The sequence below is a fragment of the Microcebus murinus genome, chromosome X (assembly GCF_040939455.1).
Source record: "Microcebus murinus isolate Inina chromosome X, M.murinus_Inina_mat1.0, whole genome shotgun sequence".
Lineage (NCBI taxonomy): Eukaryota > Metazoa > Chordata > Mammalia > Primates > Cheirogaleidae > Microcebus > Microcebus murinus.
The window spans coordinates 22,245,912-22,267,705 of NC_134136.1; the positions used below are offsets into that span (position 1 = coordinate 22,245,912).

Genomic DNA, 21,794 nt, shown 5'->3' on the forward strand with positions numbered 1-21,794 from the left:
ATATAATGCATTTGTGATCTACAAAGAGAGGCTACGGGTAATAGAATACCAAAAATGTTGCCCCTAATGCTTTCAAATGCCTTGGAATGACTAATATAATGTTAGAAAGATATTTTTTGACTGATAGGAAAAATAATGATTTAAGTTTTAGTCTTCATTTCATAGTTTCACTATAAGTTGTTTTGGTTTATTATCCCTTTATGTGTTTCAGGGTAGGGGATGTGATTAAACAGAATATTGTGGGAAAAAAGAGATGTCTATTATATAAAAATTATGAAATAATTATTTCTTAAATTTTTTCTAATCAGAATACAGTCAGACATTATTAGAATTCCATGACTCTAATGTGGTCAATTTATTTTAAAATGCCAAGAATAACATGGCCTATTAAAACATATTTAGAAAACTTAATCAGTATGCCTGGTTTTATATATATATATATATATATATATATATATATATATATATTCTTTTTTTCCTCTGCAATTGTTGTCAAAGAACCATGTGTTAGTTTTTTCAAGTTGCTGTAACAAAATACTATAGACTGGGCAGCTTTTAAACAACAGAAAAATTATTTCTCACAGTTTTAGAGGTTTGGAAGTCCTAGATCAAGGTGTTGGCATAGTTATTGTCTGGTGAGGGCCTACTTCCTGGTTCATAGACAGGCATCTTCTATGTCCTCATGTAGGAGAAGTAGCAAGGGGTCTCTGGGATCTCTTTTATAAAACCTACTAATACCATTCATGAGTGCTCTGCCCTCATGACTTAAGCACTATTCAAGGGCCCTGTCTCCAAACATCACATTAGGGATTACGTTTCAAAATATGAATTTCAGGGGGATACAAACATTCACTTTATGGCAAACTATATTCCTCAAATCACCTGAATCTTACCTCAGACCTACTAAATCAGAATATTTGAATGTTGAAACCTAGGAATCTCCATTATTAACAAAACAACTGGATCATTTATATGCAGCCAGTGTTTTGAAAACCACTGGATAGATACTGATTACAGTAGCTATCAATTTTAACCAAAATTACACGCTTTTTCCTTTCTAATTCCCAATTGTTATGAAAGGCAACAAAAGTAATATTATAAAAGGTCCAAATAATGTATTTGAAGTAATCATATGAGATTGATTTGAGGGTTTTAGGGTTGGAGCCTAAATCTTTCTACTAGTTTCTATTGCCATCCTCAATTTAGAGATACTTTAAGAAGTACACATATATAACTTTTTAAAAGCAATGAAAAGGATAATGTCGTATCAATTTATTCCTAAGACCATAGCATAATGATAATTTGGATTTTTTTAACTCTTTAATTTTTTTTAATCACTTTTAGGTTATTTTTAATACCATCTCTCTCTCTGTGTGTGTGTGTGTGTGTGTGTGTGTGTGTGTGTGCAGGGTACATGGGTGTGGTAGATGGTGTATAGGGATATTCTTGTTTGTATGTAAAATAAGTAGAGGGAGGTCTACTTTTACAAAAATACATCTATATAGACAACTCCACAGGTAAAAGACTACAGTGGTACTAGAAACACTAGTTGGTTGTAATTCCTCCTTCTTCCACTCTCAATTATATTTACCCCAACATTGCTTGCTTCTACCTTCTGCCTTTGGCAAATGTTATTGCTGGAAGATGCAGCTATTTGAATTCACTCTTTGATTACCTATGGGGATTTTAGAACTTTAAATATTTCTTAAAATGTAAGAAGAGTTCAAAGGAAACATTGATCTTTTCATCTCATATTAATTCCCAGGAAGTGACACATTTTACATGAGTAGCAGTTGTTTTTCATGTGCTGATGAACACCAGGTAAAAAAGATGAAATAAATATGTTTCATGTACACCAGAATGGATCAAAAGCAAACAGGTTATCAATGTTCATTAACTCAATACACTGAAGAGATTACTAGCATATTAGCTGATGTGTTCAGTCTTCAATTTTATTAGGGAAATATTCTAATCATTATTATTTTTCAACTCGTATTTGTTTACCATTATATACTTTTTTGTGTGATTTCTGCTAACATTAAATAAGATAATATTTTGATCCAAGTATTTATGCAATTAATGACAATGCCAGGTTTTTCCTCTTTCATTGTATGCTGCATAATTATTCCAATTTATATAATTCAAGTCAGAAATCATCTGTTGCTTGACTGACATTTGGTTTGTTTAAAATGCATCAATTAGACATGTTGTGTAACTAAGGCAATGGGAGAATTATTTTGCAAATACAAAGAAGTGACACTAGAGACAAAGCATCATTGAAAACAAAACTATTTCATGGAAACAAATTTTCAAATAATTTAACAACTATAAAAACTATTGACTAACATCCTGAAAAAATAAAATGATTATTTAGATCATATATGAGGTATGATTCTATCATCTCTCAAACCCGTTTTATCACTGACAATAGAGAGTTAAATAGTTTAAGTCTGACCTTGTTATTGATCATGCAAATAGATTACATGGGCAAAAAAGAAAAGGATTAGCAGGATGGTAAAAGTTTTGAAAGCCATGTCAAATTAAGGTGGGAATTTTAGCCTGGAATAGAAAGATTTGTACATTAGGCTTAACTATCTTCAAACACTGGAAGCCTTGCCATGTAGAAGAAGAGTCACATGTATTCTATGTAGCTATAGAAGGTAGATCTAGGGATTATTGGTGGAAATTTCTTCTTCTGTCAATATTTCATTTATAGCAGCTCCCAACCCTCCTAATCTACCATGAGCTTGAGAACCAGATAAACGAGGTTGTCAAAGTTAAGTACTAAAATAGGGTAAGGTAAATATGATTCTGAGCATGAACTTTTTGATGAATACTTTAGCAATTACCATGCCTTATCCTCCCTTACTTTCTGATATGTGGCTGTTTCTTGAATAATTGAGGCTACCAGATAACTGTTTCTGGATAATCAAGGTGCTTTGGCAATTCGTAAAATTAAATGTTAAGTTGGTAAACAGGTGTGATTAGCACCAAAAACAATATAAACATTTCTTCTATGCATTTTTGATGGATACTTGGGTTTTTCATTGAGACCATGGTCTATTTTAGTTTTAATATTTGGTTTTAATATTACTTAATGGCATTTTTGGACACATTCCAGTTTCAAAGCAAGTTAATTTACAGTTTTGTGGTATTTTCATTGTTATTCAAACAATAGTAGCTTCTCAAACATTTGCAATATTGCCATTTCATTTTCAAAGTTCATACAACTATGATAATTGCTAATTTAACAATTTATAGTCCACAACATTCCTGAAAAAGGCTTCATCCTGCATCCTGCCTATCTACAAATAGATTATTTCCAATCTGATTGAACTGATATGAACCATCACTCAAGGAAAAATGTCCTCATGTGTGCCATGTGGTCTTCTAACCATCAAAAGATATGTCTGACTCCTGCAAAAAAGAAGCCAAGTACCATGATAAATGTAATGGCAGAATAGTCTGAACTAGGATACCTGATTCTAGTACCATTGAGCATCATGTACAACTTCCTACACATGCTGCTAACATGCTTCTGGTATTTGAGGGGAAAAGAGCCTTGAAGGATATAAACTTCAGGGACAGATTGTGAAAGGGAGAATGAGAAATGAGACTATTCAAATTTTATGAAATGGAACAGTGGAAAACTGATCTATCCTAAAAAATGACTTGAATTGGAAAAGTAGGAAGTTTTATGACTAAAAATTGTAGGGTCAAATGGTAAGGGCCTGCTATAAAATAAAAAGGCCTGCTATGTCATCTGGGAGTTTTTACACTGGGAATTATGATCTGCAAGTGGGATATATGTGCTGGCCATATAATGCAGATGAAAATTTCAAATTGGGTTTCTAACTAAGCTATTTTTACATCTTATTTAATGGCATATTGAGTAATTATAAATTATTTTGCTAAGAGACAGTACCTGTGAGAAAATGCAGAAATCCTCTGACATCTAGAATAAAGCTGTTGATTATTATAGAATGTGAGAACTCAGAAACTTAAAATATGCTTAATAGTTTGATATTCAAAATGTTTTATATATGAATCAGACAACCCCCTGCATATGGTAATCCTTAAAAATCATAAGTCTACCTACGATTATCCTTTCTAATCAGTTACTAGTGGTGACAGTGAATCTAAAGGAAGCTTGAGTCAGGGTATATTACAATTGAAGTCAAGGGGAGTGCAAGTTGTACAATAAGTTTGAAAACTTTGACAGATAATTCTAATGAGCCTTCTAGAACATGATACTCAAGCACTTCATAATGAGAATCATAGGGTGGCCTATCTGCATGCAGCCTCTCTAGTGCCAGATTAACCTTTTAAAATGCCACTTGCATCATGTTATGGAATGTAACGATATTCACCTGATGTTTAGTATGGAATTAAGCCTTCATGATGTCTAATGGACATAAGAATGGGGGGGAGTTGATATTTTGCCAGTAAATGATTTATCTAAGTGACACCAATATCATTTCTGATTATTCATATATTCTGAAATTTTGATTGATTTGAGCTAAAAATGAGTAATGTAGATTTTAGGGAGAGGCATCCTGTGCTATTTCTGTCTGTTACTGGAAGAAAATAACTAGCTATTCAGGGCAGACATTTATTCATGAAAACAGCAGGCTTTATTTCCATCCCATAAAGTCACCATTCAGTCAAAAGATTTGTTTCAATTTCTATGCCACAGCTTCTTTGAAGGGTTTGGAGAGAGAAATTTGTCATAGACAAATTATGACATTAGCATTAATGTCCTTTTATATTGCACAATAATCATATTTAGCAACTGAAAAAAGAAAATTATCTGTCTTCCTGAGAGACTTAGGAATGATTTTCATGAAATAGTTAGTACTTCAACATATATTGGATAAGAAAAATACCTCTATATTTTGAATACCCCTGTATTATGAATCTGAGCAGAAAAGAGCCACCAGAGATTAAGGTTTCAAACATTAAAAAGTAAAGTACAAGGAATTTAAAATAAGTTTCCAATATTTACTACAAAGAATTGAAATTGTTAAAGTTCATATAATTGTTTTTTGTTCAGTTTTATCTGGAAAACCACAGATTATAAAAGGCAACTTTAAGTAGAAATAATTAAAGTAATAATAGAAAAGCATAACTAAACGTTCTTATCCCATCAAAAGTTAAGTTTTAAAGAGCCTTTAAAACAATTCTTTAAAAATTAAGTATTAATAATTTCACTTAAGAAAATATTTCAAATCCAACAGAACCAGGCACATAGGAGATTGACGAGTGGCAGTCATGGGTGTGATAGTGCATGATCTCAAGTTTTCAATCTGAGACCTCCTAAGGAAAAAAAAAAAAAGAAAAGAATTCATGGAAATTTTATAAAACAATGCACAATCTAAATAATGACATATATACAAATATAGAGCCTCTTGTGGATTCACTGAATAAAGAAATAGATGATTAAGTCCATTTAATTTGCCTGCTATGGATTATAGTAATAGAACAGTGTTTCAAACTTTAAACTTTGAAACTGGCAATTGAGAAAGAAATCAAGTCCCCAATATATGGCTGAACATTAGGCTATTTTACCATGATATAGGATCCTTAATGACCAAATAAATAATGCACCATGCTCTACAATTGAAACATTCTGATAATTGGTAAAACTAACTAAAACACAAGGGTTTATTAAAATATACGTTCTACATTTGAACATTCAGAAATGTATATGTGAAATTGTCAAATGTAAGAACCACATTTCAGGAACGAAGTGGTGTTAGCAATGGCAGTGTATTTTTTTATGCTTTCAGGAAAGGACTAAAAGCAGTGAGTTCCATTCACTAAGGGAGGTCCTTACAAATCCACCCATTCTCTTTTATTTACCCCTAAAGGAATTCAATTTATGAGTGTCAAGATGGTTGGAGGTGAGTACGTGGCCAGGCTAATTACAGATTCATTCTAGGGCATCCCTTTGTGATGGCTTTTAGTAAGTTACTAGCACAGGTGTCTTAGGATGTGATAATATTTTTTTAACTTAAATTGTCTTGCTATTTTCTGTGTAGATAAGCAAGTGAACACAAAACTCCATTTCCTTTACATCAGAAGCTAACTACATAGCTCCTACTTCCATCATTTGACACTAGCCTAGCTGCCATGCACTGGCAATTTCGATTCTGTTAGGATATATGACTGTATGCTTAACCAGCACATGTTAAATTCTAGACTCATTTGTTTTTGTCAGCAGAGTTTTCTTATTCACAGATTCTATTATCTAGGTCAAATACTTTAAAAGACTTCAAATGATAAAAATACACTATACATGTACATAAACATATATATACACACACATACACACACAGGGCACATAATACACATATTACCTATCTATAATACATATATGCTCGAAATAGTTTACATGGGTCTTAATAGAAAATTAAAATATCCCTTAATAGGCATTATGATGAAAGCAATTATAAATTAGTCTCATGCCAAACTGGCTTATTTTACATACAATGATTTTTGATCTATGCATTAAGTATCATTTTCACTTTAAGTTATATGCAATAGTTAATTGTAGATAAATGTCTACAGTGTAATGTATCAAGCATTTTTAAATGTAGTTTTTCCAGGTCTTGCATTTTTAAAAAGTTTATGAGCATAATTGTTTATATTTTACTTGAAGTAGCTGAAAATATATTAACAACCATAAATAATTTTGGGCAATAAATGAGCTTTAATCTATAACTAAACTTTGGCTTAGAAAGAGAACAGTCAAATCCAGCTTTGCTGGATTGTCAAACTTAGCCTTCTATATCCAGGGGTCTGAAAACTATGGCTCCTAGAGCCAAATGATTGAAAAAGTTGAAACAAAGGAAAGTATTTAGTGACACATAAAAATATCTAAATTTTAAATGTTAATATTCTTAAGTGCATTTGCCTATGGCTGTTTTTCACTATAACTTCAGGGTTGAGTAGTGGACAGAGATCACATTGTATGGCCCACAAAGCTGAAAATATTTACTATCTGACTCTTTAAAGAAAAAAATTTGCTGATCCCTTCACTAGATGATTGTAAGAGGGGTCCTAGAGGACAATTAGTTGATCATTCTCAAAATCATAGACAAACTTACGCATTTTTTATATTAAGAACTTCTTTATAGGCCAGGTGTGGTGGCTCACGCCTGTAGTCCTAGCATTCTAGAAGGCCGAGGTGGGCATATCATTTGAGTTCAGGAGTTTGAGACCAGCCTGAGCAAGAGCCAGACCCCGTCTGTACTAAAAACAAATAAAAAATAATAAATAAATAAATAAATTAGCTGGACAACTAAAAATATATATAGAAAAAATTAGCAGGGCATGGTGGCCCATGCCTATAGTCCCAGCTACTCAGGAAGCTGAGGCAGGAGGATTGCTGAGCCCAGGAGTTTGAGGTTGCTGTGAGCTAGGCTGATACCAGGGCACTCTAGCCTGGGGAACAGAATGAGACTCTGTCTCAAAAAAAAAAAAAGTCTTTATAGAGCCATCAAGCTATTAGCAATGTTTTAATTAGGTTATTTACAAGAATGGAAGGGCTTATTTAGTTGCTTTTAAATTTTAATCTCTAAGCAGCTAAACTTTTTCTAAAGCTTTATGAAACTCTCTGCTTTTGAAGAATACAGCACTGATGCTTATTTCTGTGGCCCTGTGCTATATATCTTTAGTTCTAATAAACAATAAAGGGACTGACAGGCTAGGTAATCCATGTATTTCAATTCCCTCTAACTTGATGAATTGCTTGCGTGATTGCGTGAATGTAAATGCAAAAATCAGTATGACATTCAGATGATGTCTGTGTAATAGAGGTTGTTTTACTCATTTCACCATGGGTTCTAGATACAAAGACTAACAGAAAGAGAGAAATTGAGCAAGCAAAAGCACAGAAAAAGAGATTGATCTCAGTTATATTATTCGCCTGATCAATGCTTTGTTTATATCCTAGAAGATACACTGTAGCTTAATCATATAATACAGTCAGTTTCACTCTCCATAGTTTTCTTGCAAGCCAACATACATACCAAAAAAAACAAAAACAAAAACCCCAAACAAAAAAGCCCTGCCTTCTGAACTCCTCAATATTACTCCCTTCCAGCAAGCTTTTCTTTTATTCAACTTAGTCTAATTCTGCTAAGAATTACCTTAACTAACACCACCAGCTACTCCTTATACCAGGTCCAAAGGGTTTTTACATTTAAAAAATTAAGAGACTCCTCATTAAAATGAGTAATTCTATGATCATAAATATATTCCATAAGATATATTATGTTATGATATTAGTCATTTCTTCATATTTTATTGAGACTTTATTATATAGACAATAGCTATCAAATTAAAGAGGATTCAAATGAGCTACTTAAATTTATATACATCTATCATATTTCCATATTACTTCTTATAAGATTGAAGTATAATATTCAAATCTTTTCAGATCTCCATCTTAAGAAATGGATGTCAAATCTGAATTTGTGGAAGCATATGAATTTTGTCGTGCAAGAACCTAGTACCTAAATTCTTTTGACCTTTGATGTATATAAATCTCTTAAATAAATGATCTCTAATTTTCATCTTTCAAGCTGCCAGTAGTTTAGTGTTTTGGTTGATCTATTGTTACATAGAAAATCATCCCAAATATGTAAAAACTAATTGTCCTTCTCTATTTTTATATCAGGAATTTGGGTAGTGCACAGTAGAGATAGTTATCTCTCCTCAACAATGACTGGTGCCTCAAATCGGTGGGGGGATCAAATGTCTGGAGATGGCTGGGATGGCACTGATGAGGCCATCGGCTGGAATGTCCAAATTGGATTCTTCACATACATATCTGGCACCTGAACTGGAGTAGCTGCAACAGCTGGGTCTCTCTGGGCACTGCAATCTCTTTTTATGCAGTCTTTCCACATGACTAGCTTCAGTTTCCTCGCAGTATGACAGCTCCCAGTAGTCAGACTTCTTTCAGTGCAGCTGATTTTCCCCAAGGTATTCCAATGGTTCAAAACTGTAACTGTAGCTGCAAGGTTTGATTACACAGAGCCTGCCCAGATTTACTGTGGTTCTGGACTACATAAGGGTCTGAATACCAACAGGTGATATTTATTGAGGAGAATATCTTTGGAGAGTAGCTGCTACATATAGTATAGCAATGCAGCAAACAAAAATGCTGCTACATCTTGTGAAGATATTGCCCCTACTGGGTGTCACAAAACTGTTTTGGAAACCAAATGTTTCATTTTTATATTTTGACTTGGATATATATTTTTATATTGCACTATAATTACCCTTTACCATGATACCTATACTTTGTTTTTATAATTACCATCAACTTTTATCCATAGCATGTATTTTTATTAGAGAGTAGAATCAATTTGAATGAATTTCAATTCAAAATCTTGCCCCTAAGATTCTTCTAAAAGATGATTTATACTTTTAATTTTTGTATGCCTACATGATTGAATAAATTTGTGTTATTATTTATTGTTTCAGCCCACAAGAATCTTGCATATAAAATTTGGTTATATTTATCCATGCTTATTATTCAAAAAATAAGTTATTGTCAAATAATAGCTAAATAAATCCATGTTTAAATGATGATCAGAATTTCAAATGTACTCACATATGCTATAAAGGCTACAGCCTCTTGCTTTAGAGCAAATTGACTTTCAATCTGTATCTGGATGTACCTTGTTTAGAAATATAATGGAAGCAACTCTGCCACCAGGTGAAGTAGGTTTCAACACAGAGCTGTTCACAAAAGCCTGAAATTGTTCACAACTCAAGATAATGTTAATGTGGCTTCACCAGATAGCTACAATATATTTTCTAAATTGTATGTATTAAGCAATTATTCAAGTCATAGCTGAAACCCTATAATTTTCTTTCTTCTTTTCAGTCCCAGCGGCGAGTCACATTTCACCTACCGGAAGGCTCTCAGGAAAGCAGTAGTGATGGTGGACTGGGAGACCATGATGCAGGCGGCCTTCCCAGCACATCCCATGTCCTGCCCCTTGGCTATCCTCAGGAGGAGTACTTTGATCATGCTGCACCCAACAATCGCACTGAAGGGGATGGCAACTCTGATCCTGAATCTAGTGAGTGTTATCTCCTTAGTCCCTTAATATAAATAGATTTACTTTGCAAGTCAAGCTATCATAGCCATAATAACATGGGCCAATTTATTTTGTTACTATGAATAGTAACACATTTTTAAAAGGTAAACATACAGAATTAGGTGTATGGCATATATGCAGCAGTTGATAATGTTTGAAATGTGTGATCATAGCTACTCTGAATGAAATTTATTATAGTTACTTTGTTTAGGAATAGGTAGGATTTCTATTTATAGTATACATATATATTTATATATGTATAATACCAGCTGTTTATTTTATTTATTAATTTATTTGTGCAAATATAATTTTATCTAATTTATATAAATTATATAATTTATTTAATTTATTTTATAAATTTTATTTTTATTTTTAATAGAGATAAGAGCCATTGACAATTATTTTCTTTCTGGGGAAATAAGAGATCCTGACTTCAATGCAGAGGAGTTGGTTTCAGGTTTTCAGTATGTAAAATAATCATATAGTTGTGTCATATTATTGGTTAGAAAGGTATTCAGATTTGGTTTCCAAAGAGAAGGCACAAAAGCTGTTTTGCAAATTCTGAAGATGTTGAACTCTTAAATGGATCATGAAGTTGATACTAAATAAAAAATTGATGATATTTATTATCTTGAATATGTAGTGACCATCCTTGCTTCTTAATAATTTTGGGAAATACAAAATTTGATAAGGTATATATATCTTGGAAGACTCTTGAAATTCTAACAAGCTATAGTTTTCTTCAGATGTGTGTTATAAACATAAAAGTGTGAAGGTACAAAGAGAATACCATATATGTGAGAGAAAAAACTAATAGGAATAAAAAATGAAAAAATGGGCCAAATAACTAGTATAAACATAAAGTAATATAAACTAGAAATTTTGAAATGCTATTTTGAACATAATGGATTGCATGGATACATAATCTAAATAAAGCACTAGGCTTTAGAACAAAATGGCTTCTTCACATTGTGTTTTAATCTATTTTTGAAACTTCAAAAAAAAGAGGAAAATGGATTGGTTAAATATCAAGATATGATCTAAGGCTAAACAAACATAACAAATAACAACATAACATCAACCTTTTTCTCTCCACACATGTAGATGCTGAATATTAAGGATGTTTTCAATATAAAAAATATTAGAGACTTTTGAATCACCAAGTTCAGAAATTCCCAATCTGCTATCACCATTTTTAATTTTTTACTTAGAGCGAATGATCAACATTTGTTCTGAGGATGAAAAATTTTCCTCTAACCTATATCACTAATCTATCTGCCATTTACTTTGTACAGCACAGCACAATAACTTCTGGTAGAAATATATAGTTGTGATTATATTCGTTGCTATAATGAACTCAGAGTCAATCTCTAGGAGGAATATGATCATAAGTAATAAATATGCATTAAGCAAAGGTATCCTTGATCTTTTACACTTCATAAATTATTATTTTAATTGTGGGCCTATCATGTCCAGTTAATGGATAAGAATATAGAAATGGAAGATAAACTAGAAGAATTGATTCCTTTGCACATGAAGCATGATACTAAGCCCATTCCAGAAGATTGCATAGCAACAATTAAAGAGTAAGCTTAATGTAAGCATCCACAGTGAATGTCTAACACTGAAATAAACTTTCAACTGCATGAGACTAAGACAGCGTATTATTGATAGTAATAACAGAAGAATTGGTATGCACTAAAAATTATTAAAAAATAAAATTAAATATAGCTTTATTAATCCCAAGTATACCTAGTAATAAATAGTTGTTTTAAAAATATTTAAATGCAGAATTCTTTACAGGAACTGATTTTATTTATAGCTAAGGATATAAGTGATAGTAACAATATATTGTGATATGCCTATATCACAAATAGTGATATGCCCTTAGTATCACATATAGTGATATGCCTAAAGGCTTTTTATAAAAAGCTTGTTTTTACTAGGAACTAAAAGTTCCTCTCCTTAAATCACATTGACATCATTATTTTGACCATTAACTATTTTGCTCATAATTATAGGATGAAGCAATCACAAATTCTGCATTAACAAAGTTTGTTGCTAAATTGGCTTTATTTAAAATTGGGGTGGTTGTAGGCAATAATAATAATAAGGCAAATAATACATTTTGCTCCTTGTTATTTTAACAAACTTATTCAAAGTGTAGAGATAATTAAAAATGAATGTCTATTTCAGTACAAGTCTAACAATATTGTTGAGTCAATGTCTAAAAGTTGAGTCAATGTCTATGAATAATGTTAACACCCTGCTTTCCTGCTAAACCTGAAACCTCCCCCAAAATCATGTCCCACGATAATTTCTTGGTTAGGTGTTCCATTTTTGGACAATAAGATACCTTACTACAAGTGCAAGAAGCACAATAACTCACTTAAAATGAAGTTATATTATCTTAATATGGCATACTAGTGAGATTTTTAACATTGTGTGTGTGTGTTTTGTTTTAATTAAAAAGAAAAAAATAGCTGATGCAGAATTTTCCATATCAAAGTAATCTCTTTAGGCTAATACTGATGATAAGGTACTTCGATTCTTTAAAATGAAAGTCCATAGCTCTGAAACGCTACACAACAGTGGGTTTTGTGATATGGAGCAGATGCCAATAAACTGTGCAGTGTTAGTCAATAGCAGCACAAATAGGAATGTGAAGTGTTAGAGGAAGTAAATGATGTCCTTAAGCAATAGAATTAATTTATGCAGTTCCCATTTCATATTTTAAAATTTATTATATCCCCAATCTGCTTTCTTTCCAGCTAATAAATTGCCTAAAATAGCATATCATTTTGAAAATCCATTGTAAGTTCACAAAAACAGGAATACAACTTTTATGAATAAGATTTTTCCATAAGATTTGCTAGAGGGATTTATTAATACTACTTTAAAAATATAGCTCCTTGGTTGATAAAAAATCTGCTGATTAAATGAAGAAATTATACAATCTATTATCATGAGTCTTTTGCCAGGAATATTAACTTTCCTTTTTAAGGTAAAGAAGAAATAAGCAAATTCAATTCAATTATTACTTTTTCAGGAGACAAGTTTAATAAAATATCCTGTCTGATGCTTTGTGAATTTTTAAATTTCACAATTGCAATGTCTTTACTTTTAGCCTTTGATATAATGGTCACTTAATGCCATTCTATGAAGTTCTGTCTTCCTTGGTTGACAGTCTATATTCCAGATCTTTCCTCCTACCATAGCCCCATCAAATTATGCATACCATTTCCAATGGACGCTGTTCTTTGAAGCTAGTCAATTTGGTAAAAACCAAACGAAACAGAATGATAGCATTATTGATTACTGTTGGGTTACTGTAGATACTATAACATGTAATGCTTGCATTTTCAAAGAATCTTCTAGAGACATATTCATGGAGACACACAGTGTATGGCCCTGGTAAAGAACAGAGTGTGACTGTCCTGTTGGAAATGTTACATGTTCAGATGTAATGTTAATTGAGAAATTTGTGGACAGTGAGTTCCTCTTGGGACTAAACACACTACATATGTTTAGTGTGGCCCTATATTCATATCTACTTATTTGTAAGTAGTCCCAAGTAAAATATAATTTATGAAGAGAAGATTTAAAAATACTTTCCAATTTCTTTTGTAAATCTTTGTTCTGTTATTATAATTCAGACTGAGTTCTGAGACACACATAAATATTAACAAATGTCTACCATATTAAACTTCAGAGATTTTTGAATAGTCCATCCATATGAAGCCAGTGTTTGTGTGTTTTTTTCCTTAAATGAATTGCTATTCTTTCACTATAGGTTAGTTGAAGAGAAAAAGGTAACTGTTTTTAAATTTCTACTGATCTGCTGGCATATTATGATTTGACTTATCGTAGATAATAGCCATGCTTCTTTGGAAGAGAAATGGTGAAATAGGAAGTTTCTAAAGAGACTCAAATCAGTCTTTAGTGTACCAGCCATAAATCAGTTTAAATGTAGATAAAAATCCTCCTAAAATGAAGGAGAAAGGATTAGTATTTTAATTTTCTTCAACTGAAAGGTTATGCTATCTGCAGTTTTTAAAACCTCTTCATTGAATATGGTCATTTCACACATGAAGTCACTGTATCTGAAAATGTTATAACTGGTCTAGTGTCTAACATTTGAGCTTAAAGTAACAAAATACTTATGTGTAAAATTTCATCAATCTTCAAAAATTATTAATGCTTTTCTTTTATTTTTTGTATGCCATACTCATTTCTGTGCTAGAAAAAAAATAGAGTTCCAAGAGCATGTAGGGCTAAAGAAATTCTATATTTAAAATAAAGAGGAATATATTTTGTCATTGACTTAACAATTATAAATCTGCTAGAGTAGATCTCTGGCTAGCACGTCTGTTTGGCATTCATTTTTCTTTCACTAGATCAGGGTTTCTTAGCACCTCAATGCAGTACTAATTAATTCACACACAAAAAAGGTAATTTATCTTTTCTTGGCAATATACTTTAACTGATATAGTATCAATAATCTAATTAATTGGTAAAAAAAAGTGGGAGACCAATTTCATTGACTAGAGTGCTACTTAGAGAAACGCCAAATTTTGTTTTGATCTGCCAAGTATGTTGACACGAGTAATACTAGGGTAATTATTAGTTTTTTTAGTTGAAAATCTAATCCTAAAGGTAAACAACTGGTAAAATTAAAAACAAAAAAACTGAAACTTTAAAAGAATCACCTAATAATGGGTCATTATAGCCCAGCCCTTCATAGTTAAGACCCTTAGAAGTCAGTTATCTAAAAGTAAAATAAAACCACCCAAATATTTTTCCTGGCAAATTTTGATATACTAGTACTATAGGTAAAGCAGTGGTCTATAGAGATTGTGCTAATTATTTATCTAAAAAATTCAAGGAGAAAATATGATACAATTAGTTATAAAAATGAGTAATAATGGTTTATATATTTAAAGGGACAGTAGCATTTACTCTTCCAGAGGAGACTTCTCATGTCACAGAAAATCATCTGAATCCATGGCTTAGCTAATGTTACCCATATAACTGTAAATTGTTTTTGTTTGCAGTAAAATTTGACTTCCTAGGTCCCCTAATGTTCCTTTAAAATGCATTCTTGAGGGAAGATACATCAATTCCTGTATTACAATAAAATGAAATTGAATGCCATCTTTTTTTTTAATATTGTTGTATTAAACAGATAGGAATTATATTCCACTTAAGAATACTGTCTCTACTGGCTGTGTATCTGAAAGATTGTTTCTTAAAACCGTGTTCATTCTTAGCCTGCATAATAGTGTCAGTCCATTTGGGAGAAAGTAAAATAATTTAAATCAGCTCAACAAACCTGAAATCATCAACTTTGGAAAAAAATCAATTAATCAATATTTGCAAGGAGTGATATGATTATCAATGATATTAGTTATGGTCTATTTGGAGAAAGGGATTGGAATGAATACTCCTGGATTCTGGAGGTATAGGACAAATGCGAATTATATTTCATTGCCTTTCCAATAGGAACAAATATATAGTTTTATATTTCTATAAATTAAAAAATGCTTCATTTACATATAGTAATATATTTAAGGTAACAATATCAAAGTCATTTTTATTTTTTCCAAAGGAAAATCAGTGCAGTCATTAATACTATCTATGATTACCAATTTTATTCCCTGATACATTATGTAAATAATAGTGTTAGAAAAATATCTGTATATCAATAGATTATAAAAAATGGTTCTACCCAAGAGTTCAGGGTCTGCCATTGCTTGAGAGAGAATAAGGAAAATTTGATAGTGATAGTAGTCTGCATAATAAATGTGCTTAGACAGATGTAAACAGTGATCTAGTGGCAGATGCTCTGTGATGTATATTAATTTTACCACTTAAACTGACATGCTTTTGAAAAGTCAATCTTCCTTTATTCAAGCTTATGAAAGTTTAAAAATAGATCATAATAAGAAAGTGGGTAAAACGAATCTTACAGTACCATCCTATCATATCCAACTTCCCTATACAGGAAATGCAATCACAATGTAGACCCAATTAAAAATGGAATAATTTGGAATATCTAGGCTTTTTAAAAGCAATAAAGAATTTATATTAGAGACAATCTTTAAGAAGTCACAGAGGTTATGAATCAAAATGAGAAATATATGTTTAAAGTTAGAAACTTGAAAACATTTATAGGATTCCATTTGGGCAACAGTCTCTAAGATGAGTATGTCTTTAGTATCTTAAATTTAATATGGATTCGATAGAGGTTTATCACTCAAAAGCAGGCCACTTTAAGTAAAGAAATCTATCCTGTCTTTTCTATTTGAAAATGACAAACACTAGGAGCTTGGCACAAGCTGCCAATTGAAAGCCAACACCATAAGGTCTGGAATGTCAGTAAGCTTGAATAACCACTTTCAGTGACAAAGAATAGGTGGCCTTCACTTTACAATAAGTTGCTTCTAAATTTTTATTAAGCTACCTGCATCATACAATAATTCATTTGACATTTATGTTTCTATTATTTATGAACCATGAGGCAATTCATTCTATGACCTTCTTCTGTCTTTCTTCTGCTTCTTTTATCTTACTCTCACTTCTCACTTTTTTTTTTTTGCCTGTAAGAAAATATTATCTGCCATTTGTTCTTTTTGGTGGCTCTTTGAAAGTCAATATAATCAGTCATGCAAGATGTAGCTTTTGGGTGTCTTAGAATATTTAGTAGTGTTAGCCACATGTCAATATCTTATTTTAAAATAGTTTGTAAATTTTAATGGATGAAGAGTATTGTAGCAATATATTTTTAATCCCCATGACAATTTTTAAATTATACAATACTGGCAAGTCTCATAATTGCTTGCATCAACAGAACATTCAACAGCTAGTGAATATATCAAGGAACTAATTAAATGATGAATAACTATGGACAATCTGTCTTACTTTGATTTCTTCAATTTGTTAATTTACATCTTTATTGAATGTTGAAGATTCCCAATAGAGAATAGAATAGAAATGACAGTGTTTGCTGGGCCAATTTTTCCTCTGTTATAATTAATAATCTTAGAAATTGTTGTCCCAGTTCCACTAGGTACATAGTCTTCATATGGCACTTTATTTTTATCAGTCTTGTATTTGAAAAATTTGTAGGTTATCAAGAAAAAAAGTTCTTCTAAGTAGTGTAAATCAATTAGCCATTAAAAGTTTATTTTTTCTTAGAAAATTCTTCTTTTATAATTTGTGTAGTCCTCAAAAACTATGAGAAAGATGGTGATTTTAAATATTATCTTTGGGTACCTATTTAACTATACTGGAAAAAGATTTGGTCATTGGCTAGTAATTTTTATTATAATACTCCATTTTGTAATCACTATTCATGAAATCTTTTCACCACAGACCAATGCTGATAATCTCTCTTAGGCCATCACTTTATATATTACAGATTCTAATCCACACATTGCAATTAACTAGCTCTGTGACCTTGGATAGGCCTTTTAACCTTATTGTGTCTCCTTTTCCTTAGTTGTAAAATGAAGGGATTGTACTAATCTCTAATTCCCCTTCTAGAGCCATAATTTTTTAGCTATTAAGACTCCAAAATGTACATATACAGATGTTGCCTTTTATATTGTCTTTGAATTTTAGAGCTCTAAAGGACCTTGAATGTCATCTAGTCCAACTCCTTCGTTATTCAAATGAGATAACTGAGATTTGGCCCTTTTAAACAATAGCTTAATGTCCTAAACCAAGATTTGACATTTATGATGTTCTATTAATAAAATAGGTGAGTTACTAATGTTGGTAGGCAGTTACCTTTTGCAATTGAAATGAAGCAATACATTGAGAGTAAACTAGTATAAATTAAAATAGTTATCATTGCCCAAAGGGAATTGTTATAATATATCCATACAGAAAACTTTTTATATATGTGATCAGGCCATTTAAAAAGGTTACCATTTAGCATCTTTTGCAACTGAAAGGGCATTTTTGAGCAATATGGACTAATGACTTCTAAAATTACTAGTAGTGCTGACTAGTGAAAGTTTTACAAGAAAAACTATAAACATGCTGAAGGATAATGATCACTATGCCAGGAAAGCATACTACTTCTCACTATTGTTATCTAAGGTAGTTGAATTGTCAGTACGTGTGTGTATACTACTTACTTAGCAACTTGGAATTTAAAAATGGATTTTACAAAGCAAATTTCCTTTGAATATAGTGAAAAGTACATAAAAAGAATCTCAAGGAGGAGAGATACAGGACACATAAATAAATCCTTCATCCATTTTACTGTAAACTCAGATCTTCCTCTATTCTGAAATTCCTGTGTCATTCTATGCTACTTCCACTTTCTAGTGAATAATAAAGTTACAGTTAACAGGAAATTGATTTTGATAGACTTAACTCGATGGAGTTAATAGTGTGCCATATATTCAAAATGTTTGGAGTAAACATTATAATAATAGTCTTTTATGGACAATGATTAGTACTGGGAATGAAAGCACAATAACTATAGGAGATAAAAAGGATTTGCATTCTGCTAAACCAATAAATTATGTAAAGAAGTTTGTCTTACATATAAAAATCTGTTAGCTTTTATTTATACTAATCAGTGACATCATGGAAGTTGATACTCTGGATTAATAAATTCATGCTGAAATAAAAATATTTTGAGAAAAATACTTAATCTTGACAATACCTTTACTTTTATGGGACAAAATTATCTAAGCATGTGAAAAACAGTGAGTTTTAATTGACTTTTAGAAGATTCTACTTTTTTTTTTTTTTTTTTTGGTGTTTTAATTATTTTTTTTATTTTGGTATATTATGGGGGTACAGATTTTAAGGTTTCAATAAATGCCCATTTCCCCCCGTCCCCCCAAAAGTCTGAGTCTCCATCATGACCATCCCCCAGATGGTGCACATCTCACTCACTATGTATGTATATACCCGCCCCCCTCCCCCCTCCCACCTGCCCAATACCCTATTACTGTAGCACCTATGTGTCCACTTAGGTGCTACTCAGTTAATACCAGTTTGCTGGAGAATATATCTGGTGCTTGTTTTTCCATTCTTGGGATACTTCACTTAGTAGTATGGGTTCCAGCTCTAACCAGGAAAATATAAGGTGTGCTATATCACCATTGTTTCTTAGAGCTGAATAGTACTCCATGGTGTACATATACCACATTTTATTAATCCATTCTTTGATTGATGGGCACTTGGGCTGTTTCCACAGCCTTGCAATTATGAATTGTGCTGCTATAAACATTCGAGTGCAGGTGTCTTTTTTGTAGAGTGTCACTGGATCATTTGGGTAGATGCCCAGCAATGGGATTGCTGGATCAAACGGTAGATTCACTTGTATCGCTTTAAGGTATCTCCATATTGCTTTCCACAGAGGTTGAACTAGTTTGCAGTCCCACCAGCAGTGTAGGAGTGTTCCTCTCTCTCCGCAACCACGCCAGCATTTATTGTTTGGAGATTTTTTGATAAAGGCCATTCTCACTGGGGTTAAGTGATATCTCATTGTGGTTTTGATTTGCATTTCCCTGATGATTAGAGATGTTGAGCATTTCTTCATATGTTTGTTGGACATTCTTCTGTCTTCTTTAGAAAAATTTCTGTTCAAGTCCTTTGCCCACTTTTTAATGGGGTTATTTGATTTTTTCTTCCTAATTTTCGTGAATCAAAGGTATCCAAATAGGGGCAGAAGAGATCAAACTTTCACTGTTTGCTGATGATATGATATTGTATCTAGAAAACCCCAAGGATTCAACCAAGAAACTCCTGGAACTGATCAATGAATTTAGTAAAGTCTCAGGATACAAAATTAATACACAGAAATCAGAGGCATTCATATACGCCAACAACAATCTAATTGAGAACCAAATCAAAGACTCAATTCCCTTCACAATAGCAACAAAGAAATTAAAGTACCTAGGAATATATTTAACCAAAGAGGTAAAAGACCTCTACAGGGAGAACTATGAAACACTGAGGAAGGAAATAGCAGAGGATGTAAACAGATGGAAATCCATACCATGCTCGTGGATCGGCAGACTCAATATCATCAAAATGTCTATACTACCCAAACTGATCTACAGATTCAATGCAATACCTATTAAAATCCCATCAGCATTCTTCACAGATATAGAAAAAATAATTTTACGCTTTGTATGGAACCAAAGAAGACCCCGAATATCAAGAGCAATTCTAGGCAACAAAAACAAAATGGGAGGCATTAATATGCCAGATATCAAACTATACTACAAAGCTGTAGTAATTAAAACAATATGGTATTGGCACAAAAACAGGAATATTGACCAGTGGAACAGATGTGAGAATCCTGATATAAAACCATCCTCATATAGCCATCTAATCTTTGACAAAGCAGACAAAAACATACGCTGGGGAAAAGAATCCCTCTTCAATAAATGGTGCTGGGAAAACTGGATAGCCACCTGTAGAAGGCTAAAACAGGACCCACACCTTTCACCTCTCACAAAAACCAACTCACGCTGGATAACAGACTTAAACCTAAGATATGAAACTATTAGAACTCTAGAGGAAAAAGTTGGAAACACTCTCCTAGACATCGGCCTGGGCAAAGAGTTTATGAAGAAGTCCCCAAAGGCAATCACAGCTGCAACAAAAATAAATAAATGGGACATGATCAAACTACAAAGCTTCTGCACAGCCAAAGAAATAGTCATGAAAGTAAACAGACAACCTACAGAATGGGAGAAAATTTTTGCATCCTATGCATCCGATAAGGGACTGATAGAAGATTCTACTTTTACTGTTTGCTTTATCAATAGTGCATTGCAAGGCTCACTGACTCACTATAATATTTATTTTAATGATGTAGTTATCCAAGGTTGGGATTAGACTATGATTCCCTGAGATTTATGTTACTTAATGTTACTTAATCTAAAACTAAACTACAATTATTTCCTAATTGATAGTTCTAATTAACTGCATACTACCTAGTTCTTTGGAAAATGTGTGTCCTCATAATACATAAATATCTCTTTGCTTTCATTTGAGAGTGGAGTCAATTTTACAGAGGCAAATATTAATACATGTAGTCTAAGTCCTTTTAAAGAATGTTCCAAATTAATCTTATTTTTTAAGACTAAGTTAAAATACTAAGAAGTAATTCAGGGATTTTTTTGCCTAATTCAGGCTGTAGTTATAAGGATATAGTATTCATTAAGGATATTTTTGAAATATAAATATACCAAAGGCCTTCTCAATTGTTGCATCAATCATCATACTTTTTATTCAGCTGCTTGTGTTTGTTTTTTTCCACAGATAATTTTCTATAAAAGCTACTTTTACTAATTTAAAACTATTGCAAACACTGCAGTACCGGTGTTTTCTAATGTTTTTCCCCCTTCTCAGTGTTGATTTTGAATTGAATTGGACAGGAGAATAGGATATATTGGAAAATGTCACAAAAATGTCTGTTTTTATTCAAGTAGAAAATTGGAGTTTCAGGATTCAACCAGAATTAAATCCAAATATTGAAATTCCAATTAAAAGTACCATCGTGTTGAACTATTAAGTCTTCCCTTCTGAAAGAACTAGCCATTACATTTTTGCAGAAAAGCTTAACTTCTCAAATATAATATCTGGAATCCAAATATCGTGGGGAAAGATCTTAAACACACTAAGCCCAATTCAATACCC

At 32.1% G+C, this 21,794-nt stretch overlaps 1 protein-coding gene across 1 annotated transcript in view; it reads left to right on the forward strand.

Annotated features, from left to right (window-relative positions):
* Positions 1 to 21,794, forward strand: part of PCDH11X (protocadherin 11 X-linked) — an 859,890-nt gene that overhangs the window by 585,642 nt on the left and 252,454 nt on the right. The window contains exon 6 of the mRNA XM_075999346.1: positions 9,902 to 10,100. Within this exon, the coding sequence (XP_075855461.1) occupies positions 9,902 to 10,100 (199 nt within the window). The remainder of the gene's footprint in view (positions 1 to 9,901; positions 10,101 to 21,794) is intronic.